The sequence below is a fragment of the Leishmania major genome, chromosome 27, assembly GCF_000002725.2.
Source record: "Leishmania major strain Friedlin complete genome, chromosome 27".
In the NCBI taxonomy this organism is placed as follows: domain Eukaryota; phylum Euglenozoa; class Kinetoplastea; order Trypanosomatida; family Trypanosomatidae; genus Leishmania; species Leishmania major.
The window spans coordinates 138096-159467 of NC_007268.2; the positions used below are offsets into that span (position 1 = coordinate 138096).

The window sequence follows — 21372 nt, forward strand, 5'->3', positions numbered from 1 at the left end:
CTGCGTTGCTGCCGTCTGTGTTTGTGAGCGGTAATGCGCGTAGCGGAAGCGGACTGGATGTGCGACACCTGAATCAGCACGAGGGGGCATCCTCTGTGATGTTTGTTATGAGAGTCACGGCTGTGAACTTGAGGCTTTTTTTAGTTCGATGTTTTGGTCGCTGCACGTGTGAGTAGTGTCTCTCAGCACACCACTTGCAAGTACTTGGAGTCGCACGCATAGGCCCATGCCCGTGCGTGATGCACCCCCGACATTTCTTTTTCGTTCATGTGTGTTCCATGCGCTTCCTCAGCTGACATTACTGGATTTAGGAAAGTCGGCTTGTGCCGTAGAGTGCGCACTGGCGCTGTTCGGTTACCGATCAATGGCGTGCAGCACTCACCCACGGTGTGGTATGCGTACTTTAGCTGGCGCGCCCCGTCGCATGTGGACGCGTGAGGCGTGCGCGGAGGGTGTCGTGATCGAAAGGCGGGTACAGATGGCGAGAGAGGCTGAGCGCGCGCGGGGTGGGGAAATATGACAAGCGTAAGGATGGTCGGGAGCGAGGGAGGAGGGGACGGTGGCGCCTTGTTCGCATGTGTGCTTCAGCCGTTGGTTAGTCGCAGCGACGGCAGCGCAGGCGCTCTCTCTCCTTCTCCTCTTTTCACCGGCAATGAATCTGCGCGTATTTGTGCGGAGGCGCTTGCAGAGGTATCGGTTTGGGTGCGTGGGAGGCTGCAGCAGCGCATGAAATGAACGCCGCTAGAGTGCCTCTGCACCGCGTGTATGCATACTGGGCTTGCGTTCGCCAACACATCGCTCTATAGCCAGCAAGCGTGAAGACGTTTGTTTCCTACTCTGCTTTGCGCGACGTGCATTCTCCATGCCCTGTCGTCTCCACGTGCTTCTCCTGGTCATCTTTGGACTCGCCGACTTCGCCGCTGCGGATGCGGCATCGCCCAAGGATTCCAACTCGGATAATGCTGCGTGAGAACACTTCTGTGGACGCTGCGTGCTTGGCTCTCCCTGTATGCTCCTCGTTGATGCAGATTTCTGCACCCTCTTTTGCCGGTCTTGTTCTCGCTCTCAATGCCACGTTGCTTGCTTGATGTTCCTCAGGTCTCTCTCACGATCTCTTTCCTATCTTGCGCCTGCCTTTTCTCCTTTGCGTTTCACGGGCGTGCGACGCACCAGGGCCAGACCCACACGGGCACAAACCTGCGAGAATGGTTGTCGAGTTCGGGTGATATACGAAGGAAATACATCAAACCCTGACTCGAAAAAACAACAACAACAACAGCAGGAACGGGACTGCTGATGGCCGTAGAGGCTAGAGCATGCATCGTGCAGTGAGGCGTAGGTGTTTTCTTGTTCCTTCTCTGTCTTCAGCTTCCAACGCTGCGCCTTGTGCCTTTCCCTCGCTCGCCACTGACGAGCGCCGCACTTGATCGCAACGGAGGAACGAGGAGTAGTGGTGCGCACAGCACAGCGTAGCGCGCCGTTGCGAGGTCGTAATCTGTTGAGGTGAGCGGGCTGTGCAACCGGCCAAACTTGATATCGCCAAGGCACCTCTTTATCTCTGACACACATAGTCACGGTGACCGCCTGGAGCTTCACCAGTTGCCTCACTTACTAGATCCCCCGCCTACCGCGTCCAAGCTCTCTCTCAGCAAGGGTACAGAGGGAAGGTGGCAGGGGGGAGTATGTCCATCGCCGCGTCGTCCTTCATGGTGGAGAGGACCGGCGCGTGCGCCGTGCTGGATGTGCGTCATCGCACCGTTGTTGTGGCCATCGAGGCAGAGTTGCTGGATTCCTGGGCATCGGTGGCGGATGGCGAGTCCATGCTCTATGTCCTGTGGGCTCTGACTATCCCCATGCGAGTGGCTTGCTTTGCGGACGGCTTCTACACGGCAACCGCTCCCGTGCCTCTCGCCTTCGCAGACTGCGTGCCAGGAATGCCGCACCACCGCATTGTTGTATCTCTGCACCGCTGGGACCTTAGCGAGGGCACTCGCTCTGCGCTTCTGCTGGCTCCACTTGATGCGCCTTCGGTGCTTGTTCGGGAGGCGCTGGAAGATGCACTCGGCGTGTGTCGCGCAGAGGCACAATCCCCGCCGCCATTGAAGATGGCGCCGGTGGTGCGATGGCGGTTGAGCGGGACGGAGATGCTATCGCCCGACCTACTGGCGGAGGTTGAGTGGCAGCCGCTCCTACACCGTCGCTGGTACGAACTAAAGAGCTACGTCCGCCAGGGTACGGTGGTCCCCCACTATTCTGCGAGAGGTGGCCGCCGCACAACCAATGGCGCTGACAGCTACCACGGCAGCGCTGGCTCCTTGAACGGTGGCTCCCCCGCGTCCGCCAGCGTCATGTTTGCCGGCGATGTGAAGGAGGCTGACGCCGTGTCGGCGAACAGGGCCTGTATCAAGTGGACGGACGGTGTGGTGGGCCTCTGGGACGAGGTGAAGCCGTATTACCGCGTGTACCAGCCAGCGCGGCCGGAGAAGACGATTCGGGTTCGCCGCTTTCCCCACCGGTACGCAGACGTCGTGGGCGAGGTTCCCTTCGGGCAGCGCATCGAGGCGTTTGGCCGCGCCACAGACCCCTTCACGGCGGAGCCGTACGTCCTGGTATACCTCCCAGCCGAGGAGGCCTTTGCGACACACATGTCCACGTACCATCTCACTTACGTGGAGGAGGGACGGTACATCTGGGGCTGGTCGAAACTATCAGGGGCAAGTGGCCTGCCGCTGTTGGTCGAGGCTGAGGACAACGACGCGAAAGCTGGGCACATCCCTGCCGGACCAGGCAACGGCTGCGCCATCGCGTCACCCGCCCGTGATACGCGCTCAAGGGTGCAGGAAGGCGATGGATCGGATGTCATGCCTCTCCCAGAGCCCACGTTCTACACTCCTGTCCGGGACGGCCACCCGGTGAGCATTCGGTCCATGCCGTGCATGTCGTCGTCGGTGGTGCGAGAGATGGAAATGAACGAGGTGCGGGCGGCGGTGGCTCTGGTGACGGTGCCGCTGCGCCTCCCAGCGGACCCCGCGAGCGCTCTTGTCAGCCAAGTCTTTCTGGAATGGCAGGGGGGCGGCTACTCCCTCCTGCGGAATGCGACGGAGTCCTTCCTGGCGCCGGTGCAGTTGTCGCGGGTGCCGCGCCGCTTCCCCATCCGCACGCGCAGCGGCGGCGATGACGGCACGGCAGCTGCGCCGGAGGTTTTGGACCTCGGCCGGGCTCGCAGCCACACGCACAGGCGCTCTTCGGCCGCCTCGGCGGACAGGGATGATGAGTCAAAGCTAGCTGAGATGATGCGGCCACACCGCACGTCGGCGCGCGTGGCTGTCGACACTTCCTTGCTGAGCCTGCACTCCCTGCCAGCGTGTCTGCAGGAGGCCTTGAAGAAGGGAGTGGTGCGGCTGGAGGACCTGCCCGCCATCGGGGACGATAGCGAGGCGAATCAAAGCGATAGCAGTAGCGCTTGTTGACGACGGAGCAGCCGCCTTGCTCTTAGCCCCCCCCCCCTCTCCCCCCACCCACCCACACACTTCATCTCAGCCGATGCACGCGTGACACTTCCCTCTTTAGCGAGTGGTGGGCGCGCAATGATGGACGCGTGGGGGATGCGCGGCGGTAGTGATAATGAAGACCTTTTCGTGTCTGTCGGTGGCGTAACAGGTGTGTGCCGCATACGAAGAGCAGGACGCCGCCACCGCGGTTGTCTGTGGTCGGCGCACGCGACACGAGTCAGATCAAGTAAAATCCAAGAGGGTACGTGAAAACAACACTGTAGAGAGGTACGATGATGCGCAGTCATTGGGCATCATGTTCCACATGTCGTGTTCCTCTCCCCTTCTCCCCCCTTCGACACTATCACATAGCTTAGCACACGTAGAGGCTTCACGTCCGCGTGTGTGTGTGTGTGTGTGTGTGTAGCGTACCGCACCGCAATTAGCCGGCCGATGCACACAGAGTTATGTGAGACACCATGCGCAAAAGCGGCGGAGCGGTCATCAAGTAGCTCTCACCGCTTCTTTGTCTCCCGCGGGTCTGCACGGGTAATTACAGTCGTCGTCTTTCCTGCGCACTCTCCACCTCTTCCCTTTTGTGAGACATCACATGATACACGCTCACCTCGCTGCTCTTTCTCTCTCAATACGCCTGCTCTTCCCTCCATCCTTCTCGTTGCTTCATCATTCGCGCGCATCACGCTCGCGCTTCAGTATGTATAGTTTCGTTTTCCGAGTGTGCCTAAGTGCGCCTGAGTTGATTTTTCTGTCGAAACGCCATTGATTCATGGTGCCCTCCACTCCCCGCCCCTCTCTCTCGCCCGCTCGCCCTCGACGTCTATTTCTTCTCTTGTAGCTCCCTCACTCGAGAGAGGGAACCCTCGAACGCGCACGCCGGCGCCCATAGAGACAACAAAAGCAACGGGAGCCGAAACAGATCGGACATACGACACCCCACGGGTAGAATCGCCTCGCTGTAAAGGGCGGCAACAGAGATCATCAACAGCAGCAAGCAACGGCACCGCTCGCAGGTCGTGGTGGCGCGACGGTGGCCACCCAGCGGCTTCGCGGTGCAATTCGCTCTTTTCTTTTTGCCCACTCTCGTCTTTCTTTTCTGTGTGTTCCCAACGAGTTGTGCGACCTCGCGGGACGACTTCAGCGAGTGTGTCATCTCTTCTCCCTCACTTTTTGCGGCCTCCTCTCTTCGCCCGTCTTTCCGCGCCGCACACGGCCACTTGAGCACGACTCCGCACTACAGCACCTGCTCTCTCGCTCCTCTATCCTCACTGCCTTTGTGTTGTGTGAACCCTTCCCTCAGGTCTACCTCACCCTCTGAGGACCACAGCGCAGAGCAGACCCCCCCCCCCCCACACCCCTCTTCCACATTCACAGACTCGTGTGTGTGTGTGTGTAGCTCATCCTGCGAGATAGGGTCTGGGCATCCTCCCATCCCTTTCTTCTCTCCGCTTCGTTTTTTTTTCGTTTGCGTGTGTGCGTGCGGTTTGTGAGGATTCGAGCAACTTTGTCTGAGAGCGGTGCCCCCCTCCCCCTCCGCCGTGTCTCGTGCGAGCAGTTTCCTCTCCACCACCCACACCTCCATTCATCATTGTCGGCGGCGTACAGTGCGGTTACTTGTGCGTTTCTGTGTTTGCCAGGCCTTGACCATCACGTGTTCTTCGCTTTATTGTTGGTCGACTTCTCCCGCTCCGCACCCCCATTTTACTTTTAAATTGTCCGCGTGGTTGGTGGATTATCGCCGATCTCGGGGTGCCCTTCATTCCTTCCCTCTGCCTGCTGCCTCTCCCATCTTCTTCGCTGTGTCTACTTCTCGGTCTTCACCTTCCGCTGCTGCTTGCTCACGAAACGCCGCCGTTTCGGCTGTGTCGGCGTCTCGTGCGACGTGACGTGTCCATCCCAGCCTCTCACGCTTCGCTCCCTTGTAATCTGTGATTGCCCACACGCACACAATACGCGTTTTCGGCTCTCCTCGTACGATTTTCTCGTTTCCGCCTCGCATAGGCAGAGAAACGTGCGTGCGCGTGAGTCAGTGCGCCAAGGCGAGATCGCCTTCGGGTGGTGTTGTAGACTGCGCAACGAGAAGCAGAAGGCTGAGACGGCACCGCTGGGGCGGATACCCGCGGCAGACGTGCTCTTCTCTCCCCCACAGCAGCTGATCACAAGCGAAGAGACGCAAAACACAAAGCGAGAGAGGCCCCGTCACTTGTCTCCTTTGCTCCCACGCACTGCCGACCACACACACGCACTTACGCAAAGAGAGAAAGAAAGAAGCAAAGGCGCCCGCTATACACATTTTTTTTTCTGTTGTGTCTCCCTGCACCACTCTGTTTCGCTGCTTCGATTGCCGACCTCCATCCCCAGGAGACACACGCACCCACGCATCGTACACTCGTTTTCGTTGTCGTTTTCGTTCTTTTGTTGTTCCTTCGTTTACCTCATCGTCTCGGATTTCTGTTATACAACGCACCCACCCACCTTTTTCGGCCTTTTCCCTCTGTCTCATTTCCGTGACGTCGCCCACGTCGTGTGATGGCGGCATCGTCTATCCACGAAATGCCGGACAGCGGCGAGGTGTTCGCAGACCACGAGTTTGACAAGAACAACGCTGGCATCACCGATGATTGGATTTCGATCAAGCAGCTGTACCCGAGCGGCGTGAACCAGCCGCTGCTGCCCGAAGTATTCTCGCGCGAGCAGTTCGGTCAGGGTAACCACTATGAATGCTTCATGCTCTCGGCACTTGCACCGCTGATCCGCTTTCCGGATGTGATCCGCAACTGCTTTGTGACGAAGAAGGTGCGCCAGGATGGCCGCTACACGTTCCAGTTCTTCCGCGGACAGGAGTGGGTGAAGGTCGAGATCGACGACCGCATCGCCATGGAAGAAGGCGAGGTGCTCTATGTTCGCTCCCCGACTGAGCACTGGTGGCCGCTGCTGCTGGAGAAGGCGTACGCGAAGTTCTACACGGCCTACGACCACCTCGAGGGCTGCACATTGCAGGAGACATTCCACGACCTGACAGGCAACCCGGTGCTGAACATCCCCATGGACGCCAAGCTGGCCAAGGCAGCAAACTGCAATGTGCTTGAAGGGCGCTATTGGCTCGACTTGGCGCAGCGCATCCAGTCTGGAGAGTTTGTCGCGTCAGCCCTCACCAAGGATGTAGAGGTGGAGACGATGGGTCTGCAGCGCGAGCAGCAGTACGGCGTGCTCGAGATCTTCTCCCTCCACGGCACATCGGCGCTGGATGACATAGTTATTCATCTGCACAACCCTTTCGAAGATGACGAGTTTCTCTACAGTGGCCCCCTCAACCCGAACGACTCGGCGTGGTCGGAGAAGCAGCGGGTCAAGTACGACGTTATCAACCCGCGCTCCATTTTCCTGCCACTGAACGTTTTTCTTCGCATCGTCAATTCGATGCAGCTGTGCTACATCAGCACCGTCGCCTCGGATGCGACGTACTTTGAGGACGAGTGGAAGGGTGAGTCGGCCGGCGGCAACCCGACGTACGTCACGTGGCGCAAGAACCCGCTCTACTGCATCAGCAATCACGGCACAGAGGCGGTGACGCTCTCCTTTGTGGTCAAGCAGGAGGACCAGCGGCACCGGAAGGGCCCGGAGGAGACAATCACGTACAAGCAGTGTGGCATGATACTCTCCCAGTACTCCTACCTCTACCCGATCCCGACCTTCTGGGTGACCGGTAACAACCACAAGCCCATTTACAAGGGCCTCCTGCTCAACTCGCGCGAGGTGGCGAGCAGCGTCATCGTTCCGCCGCAGTCACTCTGCTACCTTGTGCCTTCCTGCATCCATCAAGGCGAAGAGGCCAAGTTCCTGCTGTCCGCCCACCGCATGGTCCATGAAGACTACAGCAACATCACCATGAAGAAGCTCACAGTGCCTGAGATGGACTGGGAGAGCCCTGCTGTAGGAACGGTGCAGCTGCAGATGCGCACTAAGGACCGTTTGGACTTCTACGTCGATGAGCCTACAGACGTCCATATCCTTCTCCACCAAACAAAGCCCTACGTCAGCCCCAAGACAGGCGGCGATGCCATGGCGCAGGACTACATGGGCATGTACCTCTACGACGACACGGACCGCAAGATAGCCGGCGTGCACGCTGCCACGAACTTCCGTGAAACGAGCATCATCCACCGCCTCCCTCGCAGCGGTCGCTATGCCATCTCCATCACGTGCCCGCGCGGTAAGGGCCACATACCCGCCAACGTCACCATTGTGTCTTCCTTTGGCAGCCATATTCGCCGCGTCAATGCACCAGAGGACGCCGCCATGCTGCCGGATGAAGCGGAGAACGTCGCAGATAGCGAAGGCGTAGACACACGAGTCGCTCGTATCGACTACAACCCGTTCCAGGAGCCGCCAGTCGATGTGCGTGAGCACCCAGACAGTAACGTGCCATTCGAGGATCGCGGATTTATGTTGAGCAACCGCGATGTGACATCGGAGCCATGGGTGCACATCGGCGACCTTTACCCAGAAGGCAAGACGAGGCCGCTGCTGCCGAACGAGCTGAGCCGCGACCAGTTCGGGCAGGGTGCAATGTACGAGTGCTGCTGCCTTACTGGGTTCGCCACTCTGCTGGAACACCACCCCGACGTGATCCGCAACTGCTTCATCTCGAAGAACCCGCGCAAGGACGGCCGCTACACGTTCCAGTTCCACCGCTACGGGCAGTGGATCAAGGTGGAGATCGACGACCGCATTCCGATGGTGAAGGGCGACACGGTGTTTTGCCGCTCGCCGACGCACCACTGGTGGCCGCTGCTGCTGGAGAAGGCGTACGCGAAGTTCTACACGCTTTATGAGAACTTGGCGGGTTGCTCGCTCGCTGAAGTGTATCACGACTTCAGTGGGTGCCCTGTCATTAACACGCCTCTGGACGAACCGACAGCAAAGTCGGCCGGGTTCGACATAACATCTCCGGTTTACTGGGTGGGGCTGAGGGACGAGCTGCGCACGACAGCCGTGGCGGCCCAATGCGGCGACAACGCAGAGAGTCTCGGCTTGGCACCTCACCAGTTTTACGGAATCCTCGACATTCTCGCCACCTCTTATCCCCCTCGCACTCTCAGCGAGGTCATTGTGCAGCTGCACAACCCGTACGCGGAGATCTTCTACACTGGCCCCATGTCCGACCCAGCAGATCCGCGGTGGGCGTCGCGAGAGATGCGCCACTGCAACGCCACGCAGAATACCATTTTCGTGCCAGTCGATGTCTTGTTGCGCTCTTTTTTTACCATCTCGCAGGCTCATCTTCGCGGGCTCATGGAACCGTGCTGGAACTTCCACAGCGAATGGGGTGACGGCACGAACGGTGGCAACCCGTCGCTGCTCACGTGGCGCGAAAACCCGCTCTACATCGTTCGCAACACAGGCAGCGAGACAGTGGAGATGATGGGCATGATACGGCAGCCGGACAAGCGGCACCAACTACACTTGTTGCCCGAGCTGAGCTACGTGCGGTGTGACCTCCTCCTGGCACAGAGCATGGAGACTGATTCGATTCCGACGTACCTCGTCACCCACAACAACCACGACGTGGTGCACAAGCGCATCTTCCTCAACTATCGCGAGGTGGCGAGCAAGATTCGCGTTCCGCCGAAGTCGCAGTGCTACCTTGTCCCAACAGCCATGTACCACGAGAAAAGCATCTTTCTGCTCTCGTACTGGTACCGAACACCAGCGGACGAAGGCGCGGTAAGCATGGAACGCCTTCGTGTCAACGTTGCCCGTGACTTGCCGGCTGTCAAGCACGTCACACTGGTGCCCGAGGGGAAGGATAGAGTCGACTTCTTCGTCGATGTACCAACGGACGCGCACATCCTTCTCTCGCAATGGAACCGCGACGCGCGCGGCGGTAGCGACGTGCGCACCGACAACTACGTTGGCATGTACCTTTACGATGACGCAAATCAGCAGATGGCGCAGGTGTCGGCGGCGTCGAATTTGAAGGAAATCGGCCTAGTGGCGCACCTGCCTGCCCAAGGCCACTACGTGCTCTCCATTACGTGCCCGGCGTCGCGAGACGAGGAGGTGAAGTGTCGAGTCGAGATTGTGTGCGTCGAGATGGCGCGGGTGCGCATCACAGATGTGTACGAGAATCCGTCGAGCTTTGAAGAGCTCGAGGAGGAGCCGCCGGTTGCACTAGTCGACAGTGATACGGCGCGGAGTGACGCTCGCGACGACACTCAATCCGTGGAGGCAACCGCGAAGACGCGGCCGCCTGAGAATACGGAGGCGAAGGAAAGGGAGAAGACGCCGTCGCTGTCGTTTATGCGTCCGCGGTACCAGGGCATCTGCACGGCGGACCTCCCGCTCATGGAAACCCCCGCCTTTGCAAAGATGGCGGGGGAGAGAGAGCAGCTGAAGAGACACGCTTTACAGAACGCAGCTCACATGAACTCTCTCCAGAATAAGATGGAGGACATGGCAACGAGGATAGCCGATGACATGCACGACCAAGAGCGCGTTTTCCTCGGACCCGAGGTGGAAGGGGTACCGCTGGAACTGCTCCCGTTGAACGAGGACGAGGAATTCACTGGGCTGGAGCACGAGCTGCGAGTTGCCATGCGCGATCCTCAGAAGAATTGTGACGACGTCGTGGCACTGCGCGAAACGCTAAAGGAGCGTGCGGGGGAGATGGCGAAGAAGATGAAGGAAAACGAGCGCGAACTCTTCCTCAACCCCATGCCCTTGGGGATTTCATGTGATGGTTTACCGCTTGACACCGACCCAGAGTTCCACGCGCTCGAGGTGGCGCGGCTGCGCGAGCGTCAGGAGGAGTCGTGCGACGAGGCCAAGATTCACAAGCTGAACGACGCCCTCAACGAGCGTGCCGAGGACTTGGCAAGGGCGAAGCTCGCGGCGGACCGGCAGTATTTGAATCCAGAGCATCTGCGTGTGGCAGTAGATGAGCTACCGCTGAACGAAGATCGAAACTTTATTCTCAAGGAGGCACTACGACAGGAAAAGCTGCAGAACTCGCGCGAGAGCGCCGCCGCTATCGCTGCGTTGGAGAACGAGCTGAATAACATGGCAAAAGCGATGGCGGCAGAGATGCTGGCCAAGCAGCGCCCCAGCTACCTCGCACCGGAGCACCACGGGCGGCGCATTGAGGATTTGCCGCTCAACGACAGCGACGACTTCCTCAAGAAAGAGCGAAGGCGACGTGACTTGCTGAAGCAGCCAAGCTGGGACATAGACGTGGTGGCAGAGATTGACAAGGAGCTGAGCGAAATGGCGGATGCGATGGCCAGAGCGATGAACGCAGCAGAGCGCCCACAATACATGAAAGCAAGCTACTACGACAAGACCCTGAGTGAGCTGTCTCTGGATACCGATTCCATCATTGCCCGGCTGGAAGCTCAACGCGCACGACTGAAGCGCAACCCTGTGCGAAACGCAGAGGCCATTCACGCAACTGAGGCAGCGATTATCAGCCGCGCTGAGGCGCTGGCAAAGGCAATGATCAATGAGGAGCGCGCGAGACTCTACGGCAAGCCAAGCGGAGTGCCCGTCAACTTGCTTGACCTCGATGACGACCAAGTCATCCAACGTCTCGAGGAGGAGCGGATGGAGCTCTTAAAGATGCCCAAAACGGACCCCCGTGCCATCGCCAGCAACGAGGAGAAGTTGAAGGCCCGCGCGGCAAAGATTGCAGAGGACTTCCGTGATAACATGCGAGTCCAAATCACGGGTGAGGGGCACCGAAGCCCGTCTGTTATGTCCATCGGCAGTGACGCACCGTGCCAGGACCTGGAGGAAAAGCTCTACGCCCTCCTGTCCGAAGATCCGATCGCCAACGAGGACCAGATCAGCGATATCAAGGATGCCATTCGCAAGCGCAACGCGGAGCTCAAGCGGCAGGCCGTGCAAGAACTTCGCGCCTTCCTTGACGATAAACCTTTCGGCATTCTGTTGGCGGACGTGGGTCTTGACCATGATCCTGAGTACATGGATAGAGAGAAGAAGCTCAAGAAGGGCCTGGCTGACAATCTGCTCGCAGCGCAGATCACGTCCCTTCAGGAAGGCATGCAACACCGCGTGAACGAGCTGGCAGCGGAGGAGCTGACAAAACGCTACCCATTCATTCACACACACCCGGCTGGCATCCCTCTCGCCGCGCTTCCGTCTGTAGGCAGAGACCAACCTTTCTGGGAAGCCATCGACAACTTCGACAAGGCAAAGACCCACAACACGTGCCCGTCTCAGCTAAGCGCGTACGAGAAACCTGTGAATGAACGACTCGTTGAAATTGCAGAGGCCGTGAAATGGAAGGAGCGTGACAGCTTTCTCCACTCCAGACCAGGCGGCGTGCCTCTAAAAGCCCTTCCGCTGGACAATGATCACGACTTTATCGCCCTTGAGACTAGGCGTCGGACCAGCCTTCAATCAGGCATCGATCCTCAAGCAGAAGACATCCAAACACTCGAAAGTGCTCTGAGAACTCGCGCGCACGACCTTGCGTGCGAGAAGAAGTGGGCGGACCGTGACCGGGTGCTGGACCCGAAGCCGGAGGGCGTGCCGCTGCGCTGCGTCCCGCTGGACGAGGACCCGGAGTTCGTGGCGCTGGAGGACGAGTGGCGCGGCCTGCTGCAGGACCCACAGCGCAACAGCATGCCGCTGAAGGACCTGGAGAGGAGGATGAACGACCGCGCGCACGACCTTGCGTGCGGGAGGAAGTGGGCGGACCGCGACCGGGTGCTGGACCCGAAGCCGGAGGGCGTGCCGCTGCGCTGCGTCCCGCTGGACGAGGACCCGGAGTTCGTGGCGCTGGAGGACGAGTGGCGCGGCCTGCTGCAGGACCCACAGCGCAACAGCATGCCGCTGAAGGACCTGGAGAGGAGGATGAACGACCGCGCGCACGACCTTGCGTGCGGGAGGAAGTGGGCGGACCGCGACCGGGTGCTGGACCCGAAGCCGGAGGGCGTGCCGCTGCGCTGCGTCCCGCTGGACGAGGACCCGGAGTTCGTGGCGCTGGAGGACGAGTGGCGCGGCCTGCTGCAGGACCCACAGCGCAACAGCATGCCGCTGAAGGACCTGGAGAGGAGGATGAACGACCGCGCGCACGACCTTGCGTGCGGGAGGAAGTGGGCGGACCGCGACCGGGTGCTGGACCCGAAGCCGGAGGGCGTGCCGCTGCGCTGCGTCCCGCTGGACGAGGACCCCGAGTTCGTGGCGCTGGAGGACGAGTGGCGCGGCCTGCAGCAGGACGCACAGCGCAACAGCATGCCGCTGAAGGACCTGGAGAGGAGGATGAACGACCGCGCGCACGACCTTGCGTGCGGGAGGAAGTGGGCGGACCGCGACCGGGTGCTGGACCCGAAGCCGGAGGGCGTGCCGCTGCGCTGCGTCCCGCTGGATGAGGACCCCGAGTTCGTGGCGCTGGAGGACGAGTGGCGCGGCCTGCTGCAGGACGCACAGCGCAACAGCATGCCGCTGAAGGACCTGGAGAGGAGGATGAACGACCGCGCGCACGACCTTGCGTGCGAGAAGAAGTGGGCGGACCGCGACCGGGTGCTGGACCCGAAGCCGGAGGGCGTGCCGCTGCGCTGCGTCCCGCTGGATGAGGACCCCGAGTTCGTGGCGCTGGAGGACGAGTGGCGCGGCCTGCTGCAGGACGCACAGCGCAACAGCATGCCGCTGAAGGACCTGGAGAGGAGGATGAACGACCGCGCGCACGACCTTGCGTGCGAGAAGAAGTGGGCGGACCGCGACCGGGTGCTGGACCCGAAGCCGGAGGGCGTGCCGCTGCGCTGCGTCCCGCTGGATGAGGACCCCGAGTTCGTGGCGCTGGAGGACGAGTGGCGCGGCCTGCAGCAGGACGCACAGCGCAACAGCATGCCGCTGAAGGACCTGGAGAGGAGGATGAACGACCGCGCGCACGACCTTGCGTGCGAGAAGAAGTGGGCGGACCGCGACCGGGTGCTGGACCCGAAGCCGGAGGGCGTGCCGCTGCGCTGCGTCCCGCTGGATGAGGACCCGGAGTTCGTGGCGCTGGCGGACGAGTGGCGCGGCCTGCTGCAGGACGCACAGCGCAACAGCATGCCGCTGAAGGACCTGGAGAGGAGGATGAACGACCGCGCGCACGACCTTGCGTGCGAGAAGAAGTGGGCGGACCGCGACCGGGTGCTGGACCCGAAGCCGGAGGGCGTGCCGCTGCGCTGCGTCCCGCTGGATGAGGACCCCGAGTTCGTGGCGCTGGAGGACGAGTGGCGCGGCCTGCAGCAGGACGCACAGCGCAACAGCATGCCGCTGAAGGACCTGGAGAGGAGGATGAACGACCGCGCGCACGACCTTGCGTGCGAGAAGAAGTGGGCGGACCGCGACCGGGTGCTGGACCCGAAGCCGGAGGGCGTGCCGCTGCGCTGCGTCCCGCTGGACGAGGACCCCGAGTTCGTGGCGCTGGAGGACGAGTGGCGCGGCCTGCTGCAGGACGCACAGCGCAACAGCATGCCGCTGAAGGACCTGGAGAGGAGGATGAACGACCGCGCGCACGACCTTGCGTGCGGGAGGAAGTGGGCGGACCGCGACCGGGTGCTGGACCCGAAGCCGGAGGGCGTGCCGCTGCGCTGCGTCCCGCTGGATGAGGACCCCGAGTTCGTGGCGCTGGAGGACGAGTGGCGCGGCCTGCTGCAGGACCCACAGCGCAACAGCATGCCGCTGAAGGACCTGGAGAGGAGGATGAACGACCGCGCGCACGACCTTGCGTGCGGGAAGAAGTGGGCGGACCGCGACCGGGTGCTGGACCCGAAGCCGGAGGGCGTGCCGCTGCGCTGCGTCCCGCTGGACGAGGACCCCGAGTTCGTGGCGCTGGAGGACGAGTGGCGCGGCCTGCAGCAGGACGCACAGCGCAACAGCATGCCGCTGAAGGACCTGGAGAGGAGGATGAACGACCGCGCGCACGACCTTGCGTGCGGGAGGAAGTGGGCGGACCGCGACCGGGTGCTGGACCCGAAGCCGGAGGGCGTGCCGCTGCGCTGCGTCCCGCTGGACGAGGACCCCGAGTTCGTGGCGCTGGAGGACGAGTGGCGCGGCCTGCAGCAGGACGCACAGCGCAACAGCATGCCGCTGAAGGACCTGGAGAGGAGGATGAACGACCGCGCGCACGACCTTGCGTGCGAGAAGAAGTGGGCGGACCGCGACCGGGTGCTGGACCCGAAGCCGGAGGGCGTGCCGCTGCGCTGCGTCCCGCTGGACGAGGACCCCGAGTTCGTGGCGCTGGAGGACGAGTGGCGCGGCCTGCTGCAGGACGCACAGCGCAACAGCATGCCGCTGAAGGACCTGGAGAGGAGGATGAACGACCGCGCGCACGACCTTGCGTGCGAGAAGAAGTGGGCGGACCGCGACCGGGTGCTGGACCCGAAGCCGGAGGGCGTGCCGCTGCGCTGCGTCCCGCTGGATGAGGACCCCGAGTTCGTGGCGCTGGAGGACGAGTGGCGCGGCCTGCAGCAGGACGCACAGCGCAACAGCATGCCGCTGAAGGACCTGGAGAGGAGGATGAACGACCGCGCGCACGACCTTGCGTGCGAGAAGAAGTGGGCGGACCGCGACCGGGTGCTGGACCCGAAGCCGGAGGGCGTGCCGCTGCGCTGCGTCCCGCTGGACGAGGACCCCGAGTTCGTGGCGCTGGAGGACGAGTGGCGCGGCCTGCTGCAGGACCCACAGCGCAACAGCATGCCGCTGAAGGACCTGGAGAGGAGGATGAACGACCGCGCGCACGACCTTGCGTGCGAGAAGAAGTGGGCGGACCGCGACCGGGTGCTGGACCCGAAGCCGGAGGGCGTGCCGCTGCGCTGCGTCCCGCTGGACGAGGACCCCGAGTTCGTGGCGCTGGAGGACGAGTGGCGCGGCCTGCTGCAGGACCCACAGCGCAACAGCATGCCGCTGAAGGACCTGGAGAGGAGGATGAACGACCGCGCGCACGACCTTGCGTGCGAGAAGAAGTGGGCGGACCGCGACCGGGTGCTGGACCCGAAGCCGGAGGGCGTGCCGCTGCGCTGCGTCCCGCTGGACGAGGACCCCGAGTTCGTGGCGCTGGAGGACGAGAGGCGCGGCCTGCTGCAGGACCCACAGCGCAACAGCATGCCGCTGAAGGACCTGGAGAGGAGGATGAACGACCGCGCGCACGACCTTGCGTGCGAGAAGAAGTGGGCGGACCGCGACCGGGTGCTGGACCCGAAGCCGGAGGGCGTGCCGCTGCGCTGCGTCCCGCTGGACGAGGACCCCGAGTTCGTGGCGCTGGAGGACGAGTGGCGCGGCCTGCTGCAGGACCCACAGCGCAACAGCATGCCGCTGAAGGACCTGGAGAGGAGGATGAACGACCGCGCGCACGACCTTGCGTGCGAGAAGAAGTGGGCGGACCGCGACCGGGTGCTGGACCCGAAGCCGGAGGGCGTGCCGCTGCGCTGCGTCCCGCTGGATGAGGACCCGGAGTTCGTGGCGCTGGAGGACGAGTGGCGCGGCCTGCAGCAGGACGCACAGCGCAACAGCATGCCACTGAAGGACCTGGAGAGGAGGATGAACGACCGCGCGCACGACCTTGCGTGCGGGAGGAAGTGGGCGGACCGCGACCGGGTGCTGGACCCGAAGCCGGAGGGCGTGCCGCTGCGCTGCGTCCCGCTGGACGAGGACCCCGAGTTCGTGGCGCTGGAGGACGAGTGGCGCGGCCTGCAGCAGGACGCACAGCGCAACAGCATGCCGCTGAAGGACCTGGAGAGGAGGATGAACGACCGCGCGCACGACCTTGCGTGCGAGAAGAAGTGGGCGGACCGCGACCGGGTGCTGGACCCGAAGCCGGAGGGCGTGCCGCTGCGCTGCGTCCCGCTGGACGAGGACCCCGAGTTCGTGGCGCTGGAGGACGAGAGGCGCGGCCTGCTGCAGGACCCACAGCGCAACAGCATGCCGCTGAAGGACCTGGAGAGGAGGATGAACGACCGCGCGCACGACCTTGCGTGCGGGAAGAAGTGGGCGGACCGCGACCGGGTGCTGGACCCGAAGCCGGAGGGCGTGCCGCTGCGCTGCGTCCCGCTGGATGAGGACCCCGAGTTCGTGGCGCTGGAGGACGAGTGGCGCGGCCTGCTGCAGGACCCACAGCGCAACGCGAAACGTATTGCGGGCGTGGAAGAAGACATGAGTGCTCGTGCACTGTGGGTTGCGCAAGCAATAAATCAATGGAAGGAGGAAGGTGATCGAGAGGAGTATGAGGAGTATGTTAAACGCGGCGCTTCTGATTTTCGCGACGTTGATGATCGCAATACTGATGATCTCACTCTGGCGACTTCGGTGGTAAATGGGACGCTGTCAATGAAGGAGGGGTTCAAAGAGTTGCTGGGGACGGAGGTGGACGGGGTCCCAATTCTGCTGCTAAATTTAGACGAAGACTCTGTCTTTTCTGAGCGTAATCGAGTGTACATGGAGTCAGGGAGGTTAGGGCTTGACCGAAGTAGATTAAGTCGGCTCGAAGAGGAGATGCTCGACCGCGCGCACGCACTTGCACGGCGGTTCAAGGATGCGGTTCGAAAAGTCATCGTTGGCGAGCAGATGTCGCAGATGGCCGAAGGGGGCGCGGAGCTCGACAGCGACGAGATGTTCCTTGCGTTGGAGCGGGAGCTCCACAATTTAGAGGCATGTGACCCTCATGGCAAGTCTGGACGGAGGGCGGCTTTGGAGGAGTCGATGCGGCAACGCGCGAGCGAGTTGGCGAAGCCGCTGCCGCACATTGATAATCGTGGGATTCCGGTAGACATGCTGAACGAGCGGTCGAATGGTGACCTATGCCATAAGCGTCCTAGCGGTGGTCAGCAGCGCCGCTCATCAACGGATACCGGGCACGGTGAGCTCGGCATGGACAAGAGGGGGTGTCACATTGCTGATGAGGCGGTGGCAGACGACGCGCTCTTGTTTTTTGGCAGGGAGGTGTACGGTATTCCTGTAGACAGGATTCCGCTCCGTGAAGACGAGGTGTTCAGAGGGCTGGCTGAAGAGAGACGACGCGTCACCAGCCACCCGGAGGACTACTCGGCTGCTTACAAGGAGGAGGTCGAGGATGCGATGCGCCGTCGTGTGGAGGAACTGGCGGATGAATACAAGAGGGACCACGCGGAGCGCACAGCTGCACGGGATGAACGTCCAAAGATGCCCGCAAAGCCGAATGGCGTGCCAAAGGAGTCCGGCAGCGCTGCGCGCCGTCCGCGAGCAAAGAAGAAGCTAAAGGAGGTGGAGGAGCGAACGGAGGAGCATCGACTGGAGACCGTGGAAGAGGCATCCCCGTTTACGGACCCGTCGTTTCACAGCGCGAACAAGCAGGTGGCGGACACCTGGCCGCGCATTGCTGATGTATACCCAGAAGGTCTCACGCAGCCTCTCTTGCCAGACTATCCCAAAGCGTCGGACATGGCGTCCTCTGCCGGAGACTTGACGTATCTCGCGCCGTTCCTGGCGGCGTTGAGCCGCCATCCACCGCTACTTCATCGCCTTTTCCAGACAAAGATGCACCCCGTCCGCGCGCCGTATAGATTCGTTTTCTTTGACCCTAACAGCGTTCCTGTCACGGTTGAGATCGACGACAGAATCCCGTGTGACGTGAATGGCGTGCCGCGGTTCACAGTTTCGCCCAGTGGTGCGTGGTGGCCACTGCTGGTGGAGAGGGCCTACGCGAAGTATGTCGGCGGTTACGAGCGGTTTGACCAGTGTACATCGCACGAGACACTGCGAGACTTAACTGGCCGACCTGTCACGCATCTTCCGCTGGACGCAAAGCTTTCAGCGGAGGTGGTGGGGTGCAATTATCGAGATGTGGCCTTCTGGCGGCGCATTCACGAGCAGCTAGAGCGAGGCGACGTGTTCGTGGCGGTGTCGGGCGACCTGGTACCGGATGGGATTCACCCGCACTGCTACTACGCCGTTTTCGACGTGATCGAGACCGTGCCTGGGTCGAATGACCCGTCCGATGTCGTGGTGAAGATTCACAACTGCTACCACGATGCACCACAGTACCGTGGTCCACTGGCGATGGGCGATTCTGATTGGACTCCCATATTGCGGTCTGTGTGCAAGGCAGACCCGGAGAGCGAGCCAGAGTTCCTGTACTTGCCACAGCCGGTGTTTTTGCGCAACTTCTCCAGCATGCAGCGTTGCCACATCAACTGCGGGGATCGTCTCACAGTCTCTGGCGAGTGGGCCGATGATTGCAGCGGCGGCAGTCCAACGTACACAACGTTTCGCCAAAATCCAATGTACCTGTTACAGAACAACTCGAACTGCAGCGTGACGGTACTGGCTGAGCTGCGTCACAGCGCTCCCGTCTACTACGATGCACACAGCATGGGGGTGTACCACCTGACGGCTTTGGCGCTCTTGCGGCCTGACAGAAACGCACAGCTTGTGGCGCCGCTCCTGGCGCACAACACGCACAAATTTGTGCAGAAGGGCCTTCTCACCGATGCTCGCGAGGTCTGCGCGGAGATGGAGCTGCCGGCGAACAGCACGTGCTACTTAATCCCCTACACCAAAAAGAAGGCCTGCTTTGGAAAGTATCAGCTCTCTGTCTACCCGCAAGACAACCCGGTGAACCTCACCACGCTTCGTCCAATCACCGAAACGCACAACTGCATGACGAAAGATGTTGTGGTGCAGCCCGGCTCTGGCACTAGCGCTCGCGTCGATATTATGGTGAGCGAGCCATGCGACGTTCACGCTTTGTTGCACCAGAACAAGGTGACCGATCCGACGGCGATGAGGCGCGGCGACTACTTAGCCGAGGATGAGATATTCATGGCCGCCTACGAAAAGAATGCTCTTCTCGTATGCTCTACCGGAGACGCGTCAAACGCGCGCGAGCACTCCGTCGCGTTCCGGGCGGCAAGGGCTGGGCGCTACACCTTCTTGATTGGTTGCCCTTCCAGGCCTGTCTCTGGAGATGCTCCGTGCACGTTGATCATCTACACACCAAAATTTGCGCAAGCAAATTTTGCCTCCGTGAATGAGTCGACACGCTCCAGAGTCCCGCCACGCGTGCAGCCTGTCAACGCCGCCACCACCTCCGCAAGTGCTCGTCTGGGCTTGAGGCAATTCCAAGCGCCGCAGAGCTCGGCGCCCGTTTCCAACGGCGCAGTGCATACGCCGCGCGGCAACCCGCGCAGCCGTGAGTACTCGCAGTAGCCATCGTAGCATGCGAGAGAGAGCTGAGAGAGGAGGGACTGGCGGCGGTGCAGTGGTGCAAAAGGAAAAGAACGCACACGTCCCCGCGACCTTTCCACATCGCCGTTGTTTTGTCTTCTTGTGCTTCGGTGTTGCTTTCTTCTCTCGCTACTTTCGCTCAGCCAGGTGCGAGGAGGGCCTTCACTTTGCAGCCCTGAAAGGAGTATCACACTGGCCGTGTTGCGCATGTGAGCCAAGCTGTGAAGAGCGTGCATCGGCGCCGCTGTCTGCGTGAGCTTGTGCCTGTGCCGTTATCTAGGTGTAGAGTAACCCATGTGGATTGTCGCCGGCTCAAGTGGGCTGAGAACCACACACGCATACACACATTCAGAAGAAACTCAGCGTTCGCTTGACACTTTTTCATGTTCTTCATATGACACAACGCTGTTTCCCACTGGATGGACTCCTCCCACCGTCCCCGGTGCCCCTCCCTGTATCCTGAAACGGCGTCGGCAACGGGCTACTCGAGTAACACAGCCGCAGTTGCGTGCGTGTGTGCGTGTGACGTGGTGCTGCTTCGCTCCGTTTCCTCCAAGGCAGCCGAGGAAGGCGCATTGTTGTGTGCATTCGCACTATCCCCTGGAAGGGGCCATGCCGAGCGTATGTGTGTGAGGCTTGCGCCCGCTTCTCTCGTCCCAGTCTCTCTCTCTCTCTCTCTTTCTGTGCGTGTGTACGTACATGTGCATGACACTAATTTTGTTTTGTTGGTGTGGTTGCCGTTGTTTCTTGAAATCACGCTCTGTTCGTCCGTTCATTCATGGTTCTCCACTACTCTCTTTCGCTTCTGCTCGCCCTCATACTGTACCCCCTCCCTCTCCCCTCACCACCACCACCACCATTACTTCAGAGGACCATGAGCATGGCATGCATGCCGTCGTCATCCACAGAAGCGAACATGTGTGTGTGTGCGTGTGCGGTGTGGGGTGGGGTGGGGTGGGGGCTACATTGTCTTTGCTTCTTTCTGACGTTCTCCGATCCTTTTTTTTTCGCTCTCTCCGTCTCCGCTACTTCTCTCGCCCAGCTTGTGTGTGTTCCAGTCGACGACCGGCTCGTGTTTCATCTGTTTCCGTTTTGCCCCTGTTGTCCTCGCATTGTCGATGTGTGTGTGTGTGTTTTCGTTTACTTGGCTGGGCATTTGCCTTCGCGGGCGCGTGCGCACATGCATGTGTGCGTGTATGTACATAGCAGCATGTTGGTTCTGCGCTCTTTTTCTGCCTCACCTCTTTCTGCGTTGATGAGTCGGCTCGGCCGTGTCATGCGCCGTTTGATAGCCTCATCATTTCTTATGAGTATTTTATTTGTTCCCCCCCCTCCGGTTTGCTGTGGTTCTTCTCCCACACGTTCTTTAGCGGCTTTTCTGACGCGCCTCTGCTCTTCTCGCTGCCAACAATCTCTGCAGCCGAATTGCATCGCGCATGCATGCCTATGCGCGTGTATGTGCGTCCCCTCGCTCTTAGAACCCGCGTTTTGATTGTTTGCTTGTTTGTTCTATGGTTTTATGTTTTTTTCTTTTTTTTTTGTATACTTTGCCGACATCTCGTTTGCTATGTCACGCCACCCTACCGCCTGAACGTTGTCCAGTCGCACCTCCCACCCCTCCCACCTGCCACGGCTGCTCCGTGTCGCGCACGCA

At 61.1% G+C, this 21372-nt stretch overlaps 2 protein-coding genes across 2 annotated transcripts; both read left to right on the forward strand.

Annotated features, from left to right (window-relative positions):
* Positions 1-1682: 1682 nt before the first annotated feature.
* LMJF_27_0480 (conserved hypothetical protein) lies at positions 1683-3470 on the forward strand (the record flags this gene model as incomplete). The annotated part of the gene is made up of 1 exon (XM_003721806.1): positions 1683-3470. The coding sequence occupies one exon, from the start codon at positions 1683-1685 to the stop codon at positions 3468-3470; it is 1788 nt and encodes a 595-aa protein (XP_003721854.1).
* Positions 3471-6038: 2568 nt separating this feature from the next.
* Positions 6039-19700, forward strand: LMJF_27_0490 (putative calpain-like cysteine peptidase; the record flags this gene model as incomplete). The annotated part of the gene is made up of 1 exon (XM_003721807.1): positions 6039-19700. The coding sequence occupies one exon, from the start codon at positions 6039-6041 to the stop codon at positions 19698-19700; it is 13662 nt and encodes a 4553-aa protein (XP_003721855.1).
* Between the last annotated feature and the right edge of the window lie 1672 nt (positions 19701-21372).